At 33.8% G+C, this 12,991-nt stretch overlaps 2 protein-coding genes across 2 annotated transcripts; both read left to right on the top strand.

Annotated features, from left to right (window-relative positions):
- The first annotated feature begins 817 nt into the window (after positions 1-817).
- LOC110691568 (eukaryotic translation initiation factor 3 subunit E-like) lies at positions 818-6,253 on the top strand. Its single transcript, XM_021868507.1, has 8 exons — positions 818-1,194; positions 1,311-1,465; positions 3,399-3,626; positions 3,716-3,837; positions 4,088-4,307; positions 4,995-5,137; positions 5,629-5,766; positions 5,864-6,253. The coding sequence occupies exons 1-8, from the start codon at positions 987-989 to the stop codon at positions 5,961-5,963; spliced, it is 1,314 nt and encodes a 437-aa protein (XP_021724199.1). The 5' UTR covers positions 818-986; the 3' UTR covers positions 5,964-6,253.
- A 1,902-nt stretch (positions 6,254-8,155) lies between these two features.
- Positions 8,156-10,054, top strand: LOC110691567 (probable calcium-binding protein CML49). Its single transcript, XM_021868506.1, has 5 exons — positions 8,156-8,770; positions 8,990-9,036; positions 9,146-9,315; positions 9,663-9,681; positions 9,769-10,054. The coding sequence occupies exons 1-5, from the start codon at positions 8,257-8,259 to the stop codon at positions 9,865-9,867; spliced, it is 849 nt and encodes a 282-aa protein (XP_021724198.1). The 5' UTR covers positions 8,156-8,256; the 3' UTR covers positions 9,868-10,054.
- The last annotated feature ends 2,937 nt before the right edge of the window (positions 10,055-12,991 follow it).

Below are 12,991 nucleotides of genomic sequence, written 5' to 3'. Positions count from 1 at the left end.
CAAAATTATTTATAACTTTTAATAAATATATTATCATTCAGTACTATTTAGTGAAAATAAGTTTTAATCATGAAAAATAATTTTTGTTTTGGTAAAAGTACTTTTAGAATAATTGCAGTTCATTTTGTCTAAATATCCTGCATTATCAAAAGGGATTATATGATCGTATTTAACATTGAATTCAAAAAGTTTATCCTAAACTACAAAACTTTATATTTACTTAAACTCAATTCTATTTCCATCATCAAATTTGTTTTAAAAATTTCTTTAAAAAAAGATTCATTTATAATATATTTACACATAAACTTTTATATGTAGTTTGCTAAACCGTGTCACCAACTATTACAAAATCAGAGTTACTTCGTTAGTGTTATACGGGTTACCTGGTCACTGTTATAGTGGTTACTCAATCAGTGTTGCGGATAGGGTAATATTACATGGTTTAATCGATCAGTTTTATAGGGGTTACTTTGTCCGACAAGATGGTGAGCTTATCCGCATTCAAAATGCATTGTTATTTAAAATATATTAGAGAATAAGTAAAATAAGTTTCAATCAGTAAAAATAATTTTAGATTGATAAAAATACTTTCAATTCAGTGAAAATAATTTAAGTTCAATAAAAAAAAAAAAAAAGTAAAAGTCAATAATAACATAGATATCTATTTACAAACAAAACTACACAAAATCGTAGTATCTAACATTCAAGTAAAAATGTTATCTTAATTTTTTTATCAACCATGATGTCCGGGTACAAAACTAGTCTTTAAATAAATCCGGTGAAATAAACATAAAACATTACCTTACCAATACCTATTTTCAACCAAACACTTCTTCCCTAAAAATAAAAAAGGGGAATCAACCAAAGTACCAAACACATCCAAGTTTTATCAACATTAAACTCAAATCAAACACTCACCTCTTTTTCCCCATCTCTCTTGTTGCCGCCGCTCAAAACCCTTGACGACAACAGCAGCAGCAGCAACAATGGCGAGTTACGACCTCACCCCGAAAATCGCGCCCCACTTAGACCGTCATCTCGTCTTCCCTCTTCTCGAATTTCTCCAAGAACGTGAAATGTACCCAGAAGATCAGCTTCTCAGGAATAAGATCGAGCTTCTCAATCAAACTAACATGGTTGATTACGCCATGGATATCCATAAGAGCCTCTACCACACCGATGATGTTCCTCAAGGTATTGCTTTTAATGTCAATTTTGATTTTCTCTCTCCTAGGGTTTTTTTTTTCCTGATTTTTTGGATTAGGGTTTGAGTTTATGATTAATTTTTATTGGATTTGATTTGATTGTAGAGATGATGGATAGGAGAGTTGAGGTTGTTGCGAGATTGAAGTCGTTGGAAGAAGGTGCGGCTCCTTTGGTTTCGTTTCTTCAGAATGAGGATAAAGTTCAGGAATTGCGTGCTGATAAACAGTATAATCTTCAGATGCTCAATGAGCGTTATCAGGTTTTTATTTTTCCTTCGTCTCTAAAAGTTCTACTTGTTCTATTTTCGTATTAGTAAACATTATAAAAATTTGATTTTTGTAAGAAATTTAATTTATATAATTTTTTAATTACTTGTAATTGAAAGATTAATTGACCTGAATGCCATATATCTTATCTTGAATGTAATTTCGGCTTCTTTATGGCTTGTTTCGTTATAATCTGCCTCACTGTTAGGATGTGGTGTATTCTGCAAGGGCTTACTGTCAATTATAGCGTATATCTTTGTTATCTGTGGTCAGAGAGGGGGGTATGCTGCGGCGGTTAGGATGAAAAATTTCTATGATTGCTCTATGTTTTGTGTTGCTGGAGCTGTGGTTGTTAAGATATTGAATTTCTAGTGGACATGTTGGCTAATTCGAAAGAATGGTCACAGTTAGGTTATTCAGTTTGTTTTATTTTGCTACTCATGCTAGATAGTTAGATTGTAATGAGTAGTATTTATGGGTTTGGATGGTTATTCAGTGATGGGGTTTATTTGTTCATGTGTGTAAAATTTATTTTGCGCAACTCCTACGGCTGCTTTATTTTTACTTTTCTACATTTGATTATCGTATCTTTCATATATGCTTAAAATTATTTTATTAAGGTGAAGGTCAATATCAGTGGTGTTTGATGAAGTCACTCTGAAAGTCTAATGGCATATTATGTGGGGGATTGAACTTTAAACATTAGCTTTAACTTTTAGCAAGGGTTACATCGTTATGCTTTCTTCTTTTGTCTTAGACACTAACTCTATTGCCTTTGAGAGAACGTAGTGAGCACTCTGTTTGTTCCATTGCAAACAAGGGACAAATGTTGAAGCTCCTTTGATTTTACATCCTTGCATCAGAAACTTTATTGCATAATTCTTCCATAAATCATTTATTTTTATCAATGCTCTTGAAACAATAATATCTCCTTTGTTGACTGATTTTCTAATGGCCGATCCAATGGGTTCTCAGCTACATTTCTTTCATTCAAATGAGGACTCTATTTCACCCGGCCTAGAAGTGAACTGTTTGTTGGGGCAGCCTGGAATCCTGGATGATTGTTGTGTTACTCAATCATGGTCAAATCCAGACTGCCTTAAATTATTCTCTAGTGGATTAAAACTAATTTATTTAAAATCTTCTTGTCACTTTTGATTTATATTTACTTTTTAACAATTTTTTTTTTGTGTTGGTTTGGAAATGGTTGCACAACTCTTTTCCACATGAAAAGTAATAAACACTGAGATAATTTGCTTGGTTAGAAAGAGAAATTAGTGCCCTTCAATAAACTATGCTTTCAAAATAAGTTCCTTTTTCTAGTATTCTTCCTAATGGTTTAGCTCAATAATTAGCTGGTGATAATGTTTCTGCGGTACTTTGGAAGTTCATAGCTTGTTTGAGCTTTTCATTCATTCATTTCGTCATGAGTCAAATATATTATGTTCAATGCTATCAAGTGCATTGATTTACTGCCATGCCTTTTTTTGGTGGCTGATGCCCAAAGATTCTTTTGGTTGTGGGTTTACTCTAGCTTATGGTAAAGCAATCATCTGAGTAGTTAAGCCTATGTAGCAACACTGCATTTTTTTATTTGGGAGAGGTGCAAGGCAAGTTTAGTAGACCCTTCTCTTAAGGGTGGAATTTAGCAACATATCTGATAAATATCTGGAAATTTACAACTGATCTAGAATGACATTACAAGTTCAAGTTAGTTTTCTAGGTGGTTAAACATGTAATTCGCCTAGTCTAGTGTGGCAAACTTTATGTAATTGGCTGACAGAGCAGTCACCACTCACCAGCTTCATTGTTTGTCATACAGTAGCTGTTTATTTGTTTATCATTGGCTCTTGTGCCATGTGATTTTAATTTATGTAAATTCTCTTTCTGGGAATATTCTTAAATCTCATTGGTGGTTCTGTTCAGATTGGTCCAGAGCAGATTGAGGCATTGTATCAGTATGCTAAATTCCAATTTGAATGTGGTAACTATTCTGGCGCAGCTGATTTTCTCTATCAGTACAGAGCTCTGTGCACCAACAGTGAAAGAAGTCTGAGTGCATTGTGGGGAAAGCTCGCTGCTGAAATTTTAATGCAAAACTGGGACATTGCCCTTGAGGAACTTAACCGTTTGAAAGAGATAATTGATTCTAAGGTCTGTTTCTTTGTTCTTTTTGATTGTTTTGTGAAAAATAATTTCCATCGTTGTGTTATGTGTTTGCTGATGACCAATTTGTGCTGCAGGCTTTCACATCACCTTTGAATCAAGTGCAAAATAGAATATGGCTGATGCACTGGAGCTTATTTATCTTTTTTAACCATGACAATGGCAGGACCCAGATAATTGACCTGTTCAATCAGGACAAGTAAGTCTTGCAATTTGTACTTATCTCTATTCCTTTGTTTTTCTTTGTTTCCAAGCTCTCTTTTCAGTTTGGGAAGCCTGGTTGCTAACTGAATTTCACTTATACTTCTGTAAGAAAAAGTTATCTGTAGCTATTGAATCTGTGGTACTTGTGGTTTTACTTTGTGCTCTTTGAATATGGTACCAAAGCTCTTTTGCCCTAAAATATGGCAGCTCTATAGCTTAATTGAACAAATTATTTCACCTTGCAGGTATCTTAATGCTATCCAAACAAATGCTCCTCATCTTCTGCGTTATCTTGCTACTGCATTCATTGTCAACAAGAGGAGAAGGCCTCAGTTTAAAGATTTTGTTAAGGTCATTCAGCCGGAGCAATGTTCTTACAAAGACCCCATCACCGAGTTTTTGGCATGTGTTTATGTCAACTATGACTTTGACGGGGCACAACAAAAGTTGAGGGAATGTGAAGAAGTAAGAATTTTCATCCTCTTGGACTGAACCTCTTGCTAGTATACTGCATATTCCTTTGTGGGTTTTCTGTAGTTTCTTTTGTTCAATTCCTTCCCCCCCCCCCCCCTCTTTTATGTTTAGGCATAAAATTCAGAAGAATGAATTGTATGAATAAACTGTGCATGTTCATTGATGCTTTTGGCCATAGTCTTGTTATTTTTTATTTTTGTTGTGATACTAGGTTATTCTCCCCTTAATTATGCTATCAAGTATAAAAATGTCCTATGGAATATGGATGTCCAGGGTGACTCTTCACAAATATTATGGAGTCTAAAAAATTAGTGAAAATTTTGTGTGTAGGGAGAAGTGGACAAACTCAATGGGGCAGAGTGAGTTTGAAATAGTCTCGTTGCCAAGTTATGGGTTTTGTTCATTGCATGGGCTCGATACACAGCTTCAAAATTTTTGTTTTATAATTAACATTGTTAAGTTTTTTCATTAAAGCATAATTTTGGATTTTAACTTCTTGTGAGACAGGTGTTCATATTCATTGTAGTTTAATATAGCAAATTCAGAACATTGCTTTGACATTTTATCATTCAAGCATTATTTGGAATTTTAACTTCTTTTTGGACTACCTATTATTCTTAATGCTTGCACTTCTCATTTTATGCAAATGTTTTTTTTTTTTTTTTTTTTTTTTTCTAGGTCATACTAAATGATCCATTCCTTGGTAAACGAGTTGAGGAGGGAAGTTATACCACTGTTCCACTAAGGGATGAGTTTCTTGAAAATGCCCGTCTTTTCATCTGTGAAACCTATTGTAGGATACATCAGCGCATTGAATTGGGGTATGTTCTTGCTCTCTAATCTATCTTGTTTCATGGAATATAAAATACTGTCATTTTGAGTTATCTTATGGTAAACTACTCTGTCAACCTGAGTTGTAATTACATGACTAAGGGATTATGATATCTTTCTCTAGATTTTCTCCCCTGTATGTCTTTTTGAGTAATTTGGTGAAAAGAGTGTTTTTGGCTCCTAAATATTGGGGCAATACTTGGTAAGAGTTGTATGATTTGAATTTGATGAGCAACTGTCAAGTGATTATCTGATATTCATGCTGAGAATTTTGTTTAATCAGCATTTTGGCTTGTGTAGTATAATCTATACAGGGTATATGAACTACCACAGTGAATATTCATGCTGAGAATTATGTTTAATCAGCGCTTTGGCTTGTGTAGTATAATTTATACAGGGTATATGAACTACTCACTGTGAATTTTTATTACTGTATATAAAATTGAAAGTTCTTTCTTCTGATCAAATTTGTATTGGTCAGGGTCCTAGCTGAGAAATTGAATTTGAGTTATGAGGAAGCAGAGAGGTGGATTATGACCCTCATACGCACTTCTAAGCTTGATGCCAAGATCGACTCTAAGTTGGGCACCATTGTGATGGAGCCTAATTACCCTAATGTGTAAGAAAAGCAATTCCTCGTCACACATTTTTCTTTTCTTTTTGTTTATGATGATTATGTAGTTTTGCAAGTTGATTTATGCTTCTTGTCTTTCCAGGTATGAGCAGCTCATTGATCACACCAAGGCATTGTCAGGGCGTACATACAAATTAGTTGGCCAACTTCTTGAGCAGGGACAGGCACAACCAGCAAGGTAGTTAAGGACAGGCAAACCAGCAAGGTAGTTTTCAACGGGGGTGCTGCTACGAGTGTTTCTACCGTGTAGTTTTATTGAGACCCTTGATTAATTCAGGCCAAAGAGTTTGTGTAGATCTCATAATTTTTTTTGCATTTGACTTCCATCTTAGCGAACCTGCTTAAACTTAGAGAATCGAAAATTTTGTGGGAAAGTTTGATTTTGTTCAGATAATCTCTTTTGGTTATTGTAAAATGCTTACTGGAATTTTGCACTTGCAATTTACGGTATTTACCGCCTGTTATTTCACAATTTTGCACCGTCTTGGTACTTGACTTATTAAAATATGAGGTTTCAGAGTGAAGAAAGCCATACAGAAAACTGTGTAGCCTGTTCTAATCTCTTAATTCTTTATTGGCTATATATTGCAATTAATAATTATTGTAACACTATGATAAGGGATTGCTTAAAGTTACCCTTCCTTTTTTATCCTGCCGTTTTTATCGATCATATTTGATTATTTATACGTTAGAAAGAACAATCATATTTGATTATTCCATACAACACTATCTCAATATCAGCACACAAATCAAAGACGTTACGAGAACAGGATTCGATAATTATGGTTGGATTGTTGTTGGTAATTCATTAAAAAAAGTTGATGATTAAAGTGTTGATAATCTGCGGTTAATTTTTTAATTTTTAATTGGTAAGGTGGATCTTAATCAGACCTTAACCTTCACAGTTTTTTCATCTAGTATTTGCGGGCTAAAGGGTAACATAATATTTACACCCAAATACCCTTACTTGGATAGGATTCGAATTCCATACCTCTAAAATTTGGTAATAACCTTAATAAGTCAGTCAATACGTTATTAGTCGCATTAGGTTACATTGGTAATTATTTCTCATGCCAATAGTCATGTCTTTATACGATATTCATGTCATATGATAACATTGCCAATTTGCCATGGGTCCTCCAAAATATTCGTACTACTATGGCAAGTCCCTTTTTCATCTCAAAATTAGAAAACAATTCATATGAAAACATGCCATATTGCCATGCAATATAAAAATTAAAAAATTCGAAAGTAATTGCAATTTGTGGTCAATCATGAATTTAAATATGTAAATATTCCAGATAAGAATAGGTCAGAATCCTAAAAAAGTTGATGGAACAATTAAACTTTCTGTATTTTATATCATGATATGATGAAAACAGAATCCTCGGTTATGGCCTTGTATGGAGAATATTATGATAGTATCAATTAGGTTGGTCGTAGCATCTGTCCACTATCGAATGCATTTCTAAATATGTTGCGTAAAACTTTATGAGAAAGGAATGTCACAACCGGTTGTACATAAAAAAAAATCAACGAGTTCTTATGTCGTTGATAGGTTGATTCTTCTTAATTTGTTTTATCTGAATTAGAAAATTTTATCTCAAATTTAATTATTACAATATAAATCTTGCTATGATTATCTATATTAATCTAGGAAGTAAGTGAATTGTCATGCATGTTGGGTTCATTTATGAGCATACATATGGTGTACAACAAATAATACATAGAACAAATCATGTATACATATTATTGTCTTTTATGGCTTTCCATACACCAATTTATACGTTTGTTAAAAAATTCTTGTTCCTATAAACTAATGTTGGTAGCAAGAGACTATACTCAAGGGCATCAAGGTAATTACTACCTCCGTTACATATTATTTGCAACGATTAGACATTTTTTTCTCTACTTTATGTCAAATCGTTGCAAATAATATGTAACGGAGGTAGTATATTTTCTACTGTTTATTGACGAATATAGACTATAAACTAATGTGATGCAAGAGACTATACTCGCTACTACAAGTCTACAGCTACTAATAGTGTCCAACATACAAGATGTATAGTACAATATTTTTTTATTCCCTCTTTTTCTTACCTTATTAAAAAAATAAAATAAAAAAATACAAGATGTATACATGTATCGATGTATGATGTATTTGGTGATTAATTACTAAAAATGAGCAAGTTTTATTATGCATTAATGAGAAGAAAAACGATGCTAAGCAAACTTCACCATTTGAAATAAAAATGCTCAAATGGTGTAATTGGATTCTACCACTTTAAAATTCCTCCATTAATAAAAGTATAAAAAAAAAAAGGAATTTAGGGACCATAATAGTGAATTTTTCTTGTGTTATAAAAAGACTGCATAATCTTCATTTGCAAACATCAATCACAAACATCTTAAGCTAACTCAATCCCTCATTTAAATTAAGAGGGAATTCCCTAAAAAAAAAAAAACAGAGCAAATATGCAAGCTTATCGTCAGAGCAGCTACTGTGATGATGGATCACAACAACAAATGCATCGTCCATCGTCGATGTTATCATCTCAGGCTCATCACTCTTCATCACACGGCGGGATGCAGCACCAGCAGTACGGCATGCGCCAGGGCATGATGCAGCAGTCCCAGCACGGCGGCCTGATGCAGCAGTCGCAGCATGGGGGAGGCCTGGTGCAGCAGTCACAGCATTCAGCAGGTGGCATGATGCAGCACAGTTCCTCCATGAAGTCTCAGTATTCTTCCTCCCAAGCAATGACTGTGTTTGGGCAGGACGCGTTCTGTGAGATCATGCCATCGGCCTTCCCACCTGGTACTGACCCTAAGGTCATTGAGTGCTTCAACAGGATCGATAGGGATGGTAATGGAATCATCGACGACAGGGAGCTGCAGTCTGTGCTCACCAACTGTAACCATAACTTTAACCTTAGAACCGTCCACCTTCTCATGTATGAGTTCACCCACTCTAACAAGAGGATGATTGGTAAGTACACCTTAAACGCTTTTGTACTTGTCACGTAGGTTAAAACAATCTCACAATAACTTACTGTAAAACACACAACGATATTAGTGACACTTTTTTATTACAAAATATATTGACATGTAACAGTCAAATGAACAATTCAACCAAAGATTAAGCTGATGGTTAGAGTTTTAAGATTGAAATATTTGTTCGAGTGTTAATATTTACCTTTTTGAACAGGTCCTAAGGAATTCGTCCCACTGCTCAAGTGCCTCCAAACCTGGAGGGTAAGTCAAAATAATAAAAGGGATTTTAGGAGAGAAAATTTTATTGTAAATACGCAATTTATATAATTTATAATTCTGTATCTTATATATATCCATTAAAAATTTACAGGCAATGTTCCAAAGGTTTGATAGGGACAGGAATGGAAGCATTGATTCATCTGAGATGAACCAAGCAATGAGCAGCTTGGGTTTTTGTGTTTCTCCAATTATTGTGAATCTGCTTGTTGCTAAATTTAGCAAATCTGGAAGATGCTCTCTTCAATATGATGCCTTCATTGAGTACGTCCTTCTCTACTTCGATCTCTTTAATTTCATGCATACTTTATATATGACATACATTTCGTGTATATGCAAAGTAGTACTTGGTCTGATGGTAAGATTGTTGTCTCTTACCGCCTTACCTACCAAAAAATATGTACTCGTGTATACTTATACATTAATACACACACTCACTCCATTGTCAAATAATTTGTTTCAAAATATTGAATTCCTTATTGAAAATTACAAATTAATTGAGGACGAAGAGAGTATATCATATTACTTTTGTATGCAGTATTTTCCGGTTGTATTTCTGTAATCATATATATTAATGAACCTTCTTTTTGTTTTCCCTTTTCTTAATGCAGGTGCTGCCTCACTATTAAGGTAACTACATGTTTCAATTTTACATATAATAATTTAATAACTATTGTTAATGACTATAATTAATTGTTAATCTATTTTAAATTGCAGGGTTTGACTGAGACATTTAACGCTAAGGCTGTGTGTGGCAAAGCAACTTTCTGCTACGAGGAGTTCCTGTTGAACGTTCTTCCCTTCATCATTGCTTAATTACATCAAAATTATTAAGTACTAATTAATTAATATGCGTGCGGTTAATTAATTAATTCAAGCTGACAATGCTTGTAATAAATAACGCAACGCTTTTTATTTACTCTGTATTTCAATACTCCATATGTTATTACAACTTATGTTATGCATGAATCATGAATGTGTTGTGATGCTTTTGTTCATCATCCATGTATTGTTATGTATCTTTGTGGATTTTATTAATATGAGCTACAAGCTACTTCCTCGGTTTAATATAATTGAGTGAGAGCAGTTTATCTTTGTGATAAACAAAAAACGTCTATCTAATAGTATTTCTGTAAATAAATAAACATAAAATCACAGTTACTATGACATTTCTAGTTACCACGACATTTCTGTAAATAAATCAACATTACTGGGCCCATATATAATAAAAGACGTTGATTTATATACAAAAATGTCTTTCGATAAACGTTTTTTTTTTACTATGACGATTTTCTCAATATTTTTGTTTCGGTTTCACGTTTTGCACAGTTTAATTTTCAAACTTGACGCATTTAGCTGACCTACGACCACCCTTTATGCACTAGTGCACACATGTATAAATTTTTCTCAAGGGAATGCACACACGCATACTTAAGTATCTTTAAGTACATATTGAAGAGATGAAGAGATGAAGAGATGAAGAGATGAATTAAACAATATCTCACATGTATTAAACTTTTATTAAGTTATATTGAAATCTTTGAAAATTTTAAACAAGAACACCAAAAGAAGCGAATAGCTAGAGTGTAGAATTCTTCATCATGACTTATTTACTACCTCCGTTAATTATTATGTGCAACAAAAAAATATTTTATGTTTCACAAATAATACCCTTTTGTTGCACATAATAGTTAATGGAGGTAGTATTTAATAATCATTGTCGTTAAGAAAATCTAGTTCTATTTTAACTTTTTTTTTTTTTTAATTAGTTCCACCCCTACAAGATTGTATATGTATTATAACAACTCAATTAAATCCGAGTTGTCATCGAAGGAACTTAAGAAATCAAGAGAGAATTTATTGAGAGAAGCAAACAGATTTCTATATTCTTTATTCACAAAATGTGACGATGTGCTTCTTACAATAAACATATTCCCTAAATAGTTCCCTTGATCTTGAAATAACTCAAATTGTTTTAACCCTTATATTTAGAATTTGGCATAATTTTTAGTTTTTGTCTTTAAAAATACACTCCTACAACTAATCTAATGGTTGGACGATCTTTCCAACACCCCTTATTACTCGATCTTAGAAAGGATAGTAGGAAAATCAATCACAAACCAATACTATTCTAAGAAAGATGACAACGTACACTTTTCTGAACGCACTAATATAGCATCTCATACATATATGTGACTGTTATTTTCGGATAGATCAAATGAGTAATTAACGATGACCATGATGCTTCAATTGACCTGACACGCTTTGAACTTGTTGCTTAACCTCTTGTGGTACACCCTTATCATTTGAGAAGTTGGGAGATGCCTCAACTTTGCCATTGGCATCTACTTTATACCACCAATCATTTGAGTGACCATTGTAGGTCTTTTTCCCTTCTCCTTGAGACACTATAGGCACATTAGATGAGGATTTCTCACCATTAATCTTGGTTGGCATGGTTGGCCCAAAATCATTAGAGAAGTCGGGGATTCGAGATAATGATGAGGATGGTGGTGGATCCATCTTGACCTCCGGCATGAAAGTCAGATCGTCGGTTTTCCTTAACGGGGCGTCATCGAGCCCTATATCATCTTGTGGATCTACATCCATCACCTCTAGCACGGGTCTAGCAAAAGATAAGAAGTTCCATGAAGCACAAAGAAGAAATGCACAAAATAATGTTTGTTTCATCACCATTTTGACCTAAGTCTTTCGATTAGTTCAAACTTAGATTATCTCACGTAATTATATGTTGGGTGACTTTTAAAGGAGATTTTTTTTCGATTATGATAGATGTTGAGCATAATTAACTTTTGAAAAATCAATGAACTAACTAATAAGCAATCAAAATTTGTGAGAATTTGTGGTTCCTATTATAATTCGCATTTTTACTTGTACGTGTATGAGTTCAATAATTAGTGACACATACTACAAACTGAATTCCTAACAAATAGGAGGGAAAAGAGAGCATATTTAATTTATTATTATTAGGCAATTCTAATTCTATTTTAATTGTAATATTCTATTTTTGATTTCTAATTTGATTTTAAGTTCTAATTAAAGATTTATAGTACCAATTTAGAAGGTTTGTTACATGTGTAGTACGTAGACTACGTGTAGTAGACATGCTAATCAATGCTACTAGCTGGCGGTTAGATGGTTTAGTCCAATTTATAAATACAAGTAATCAAATCGCAGATACCATTGGAGTATTGGTAGTTTTCATTTTTCATATGGAGATCGACAAAGATTAGACAAAGAGATTAAATTAATGTTCTCAATTAATTTTATAGAGTTCTTCAAAAAAAAAAAAAAATTTATAGAGGACTCGGGGAAGTATGGGTTAAACTAGTTTTATTCATCATGAAATTATGGAGGGTAATTATATATTCCTTTTTTTTTTATGTTTGAAAGCGAGGGTAATTATATATTCATATGTAATTTAAATTGATCTTAGACCTTTTTTTATATTTTATACTAGTGAGTAGTCCAGATGTTGTACCAGATTACTACTTTTGAAATTGTGCAACTGTTAATATTTAAAGACATTCCACCGTTTTCGTGGTGATTAAATGGCTTAGTCTGGATGTTGCACCACCAACCCAACACTATGAAACCCTAGCTTAGCCCTTGCCCCAGCCACCACCAAAACCGGCCGACTGCCCTCCTTATCCTCTGAAAATGCCCGGTTGGTAGCCACCTACCAGGGAAACGATGGAGTGTCATGGGGTTTGGCGGTTTTTAGGTTGTTTAAGGGGGGTTATCAGGACTGAGATGGGGATTTTTGGGGTGGTTATTAGGGAGGTTGGGAGGAGTTTTTTGGTGATGGGATGGAGGTTTTGGGGGTTTTCGGCGGTTAGAGGGGGTTTTTCAGCGATTGTGGTGGTTTGAAGGGTGGTGGTTGTGGTGGTTTCGGGGATGGGCTTTGTGTTAGAGGGGT

Source organism: Chenopodium quinoa, unplaced genomic scaffold (assembly GCF_001683475.1).
Source record: "Chenopodium quinoa cultivar QQ74 unplaced genomic scaffold, ASM168347v1, whole genome shotgun sequence".
Lineage (NCBI taxonomy): Eukaryota > Viridiplantae > Streptophyta > Magnoliopsida > Caryophyllales > Amaranthaceae > Chenopodium > Chenopodium quinoa.
Note: the sequence above shows the minus strand (reverse complement) of the source record. Positions and strands in the feature narration are given on the sequence as shown.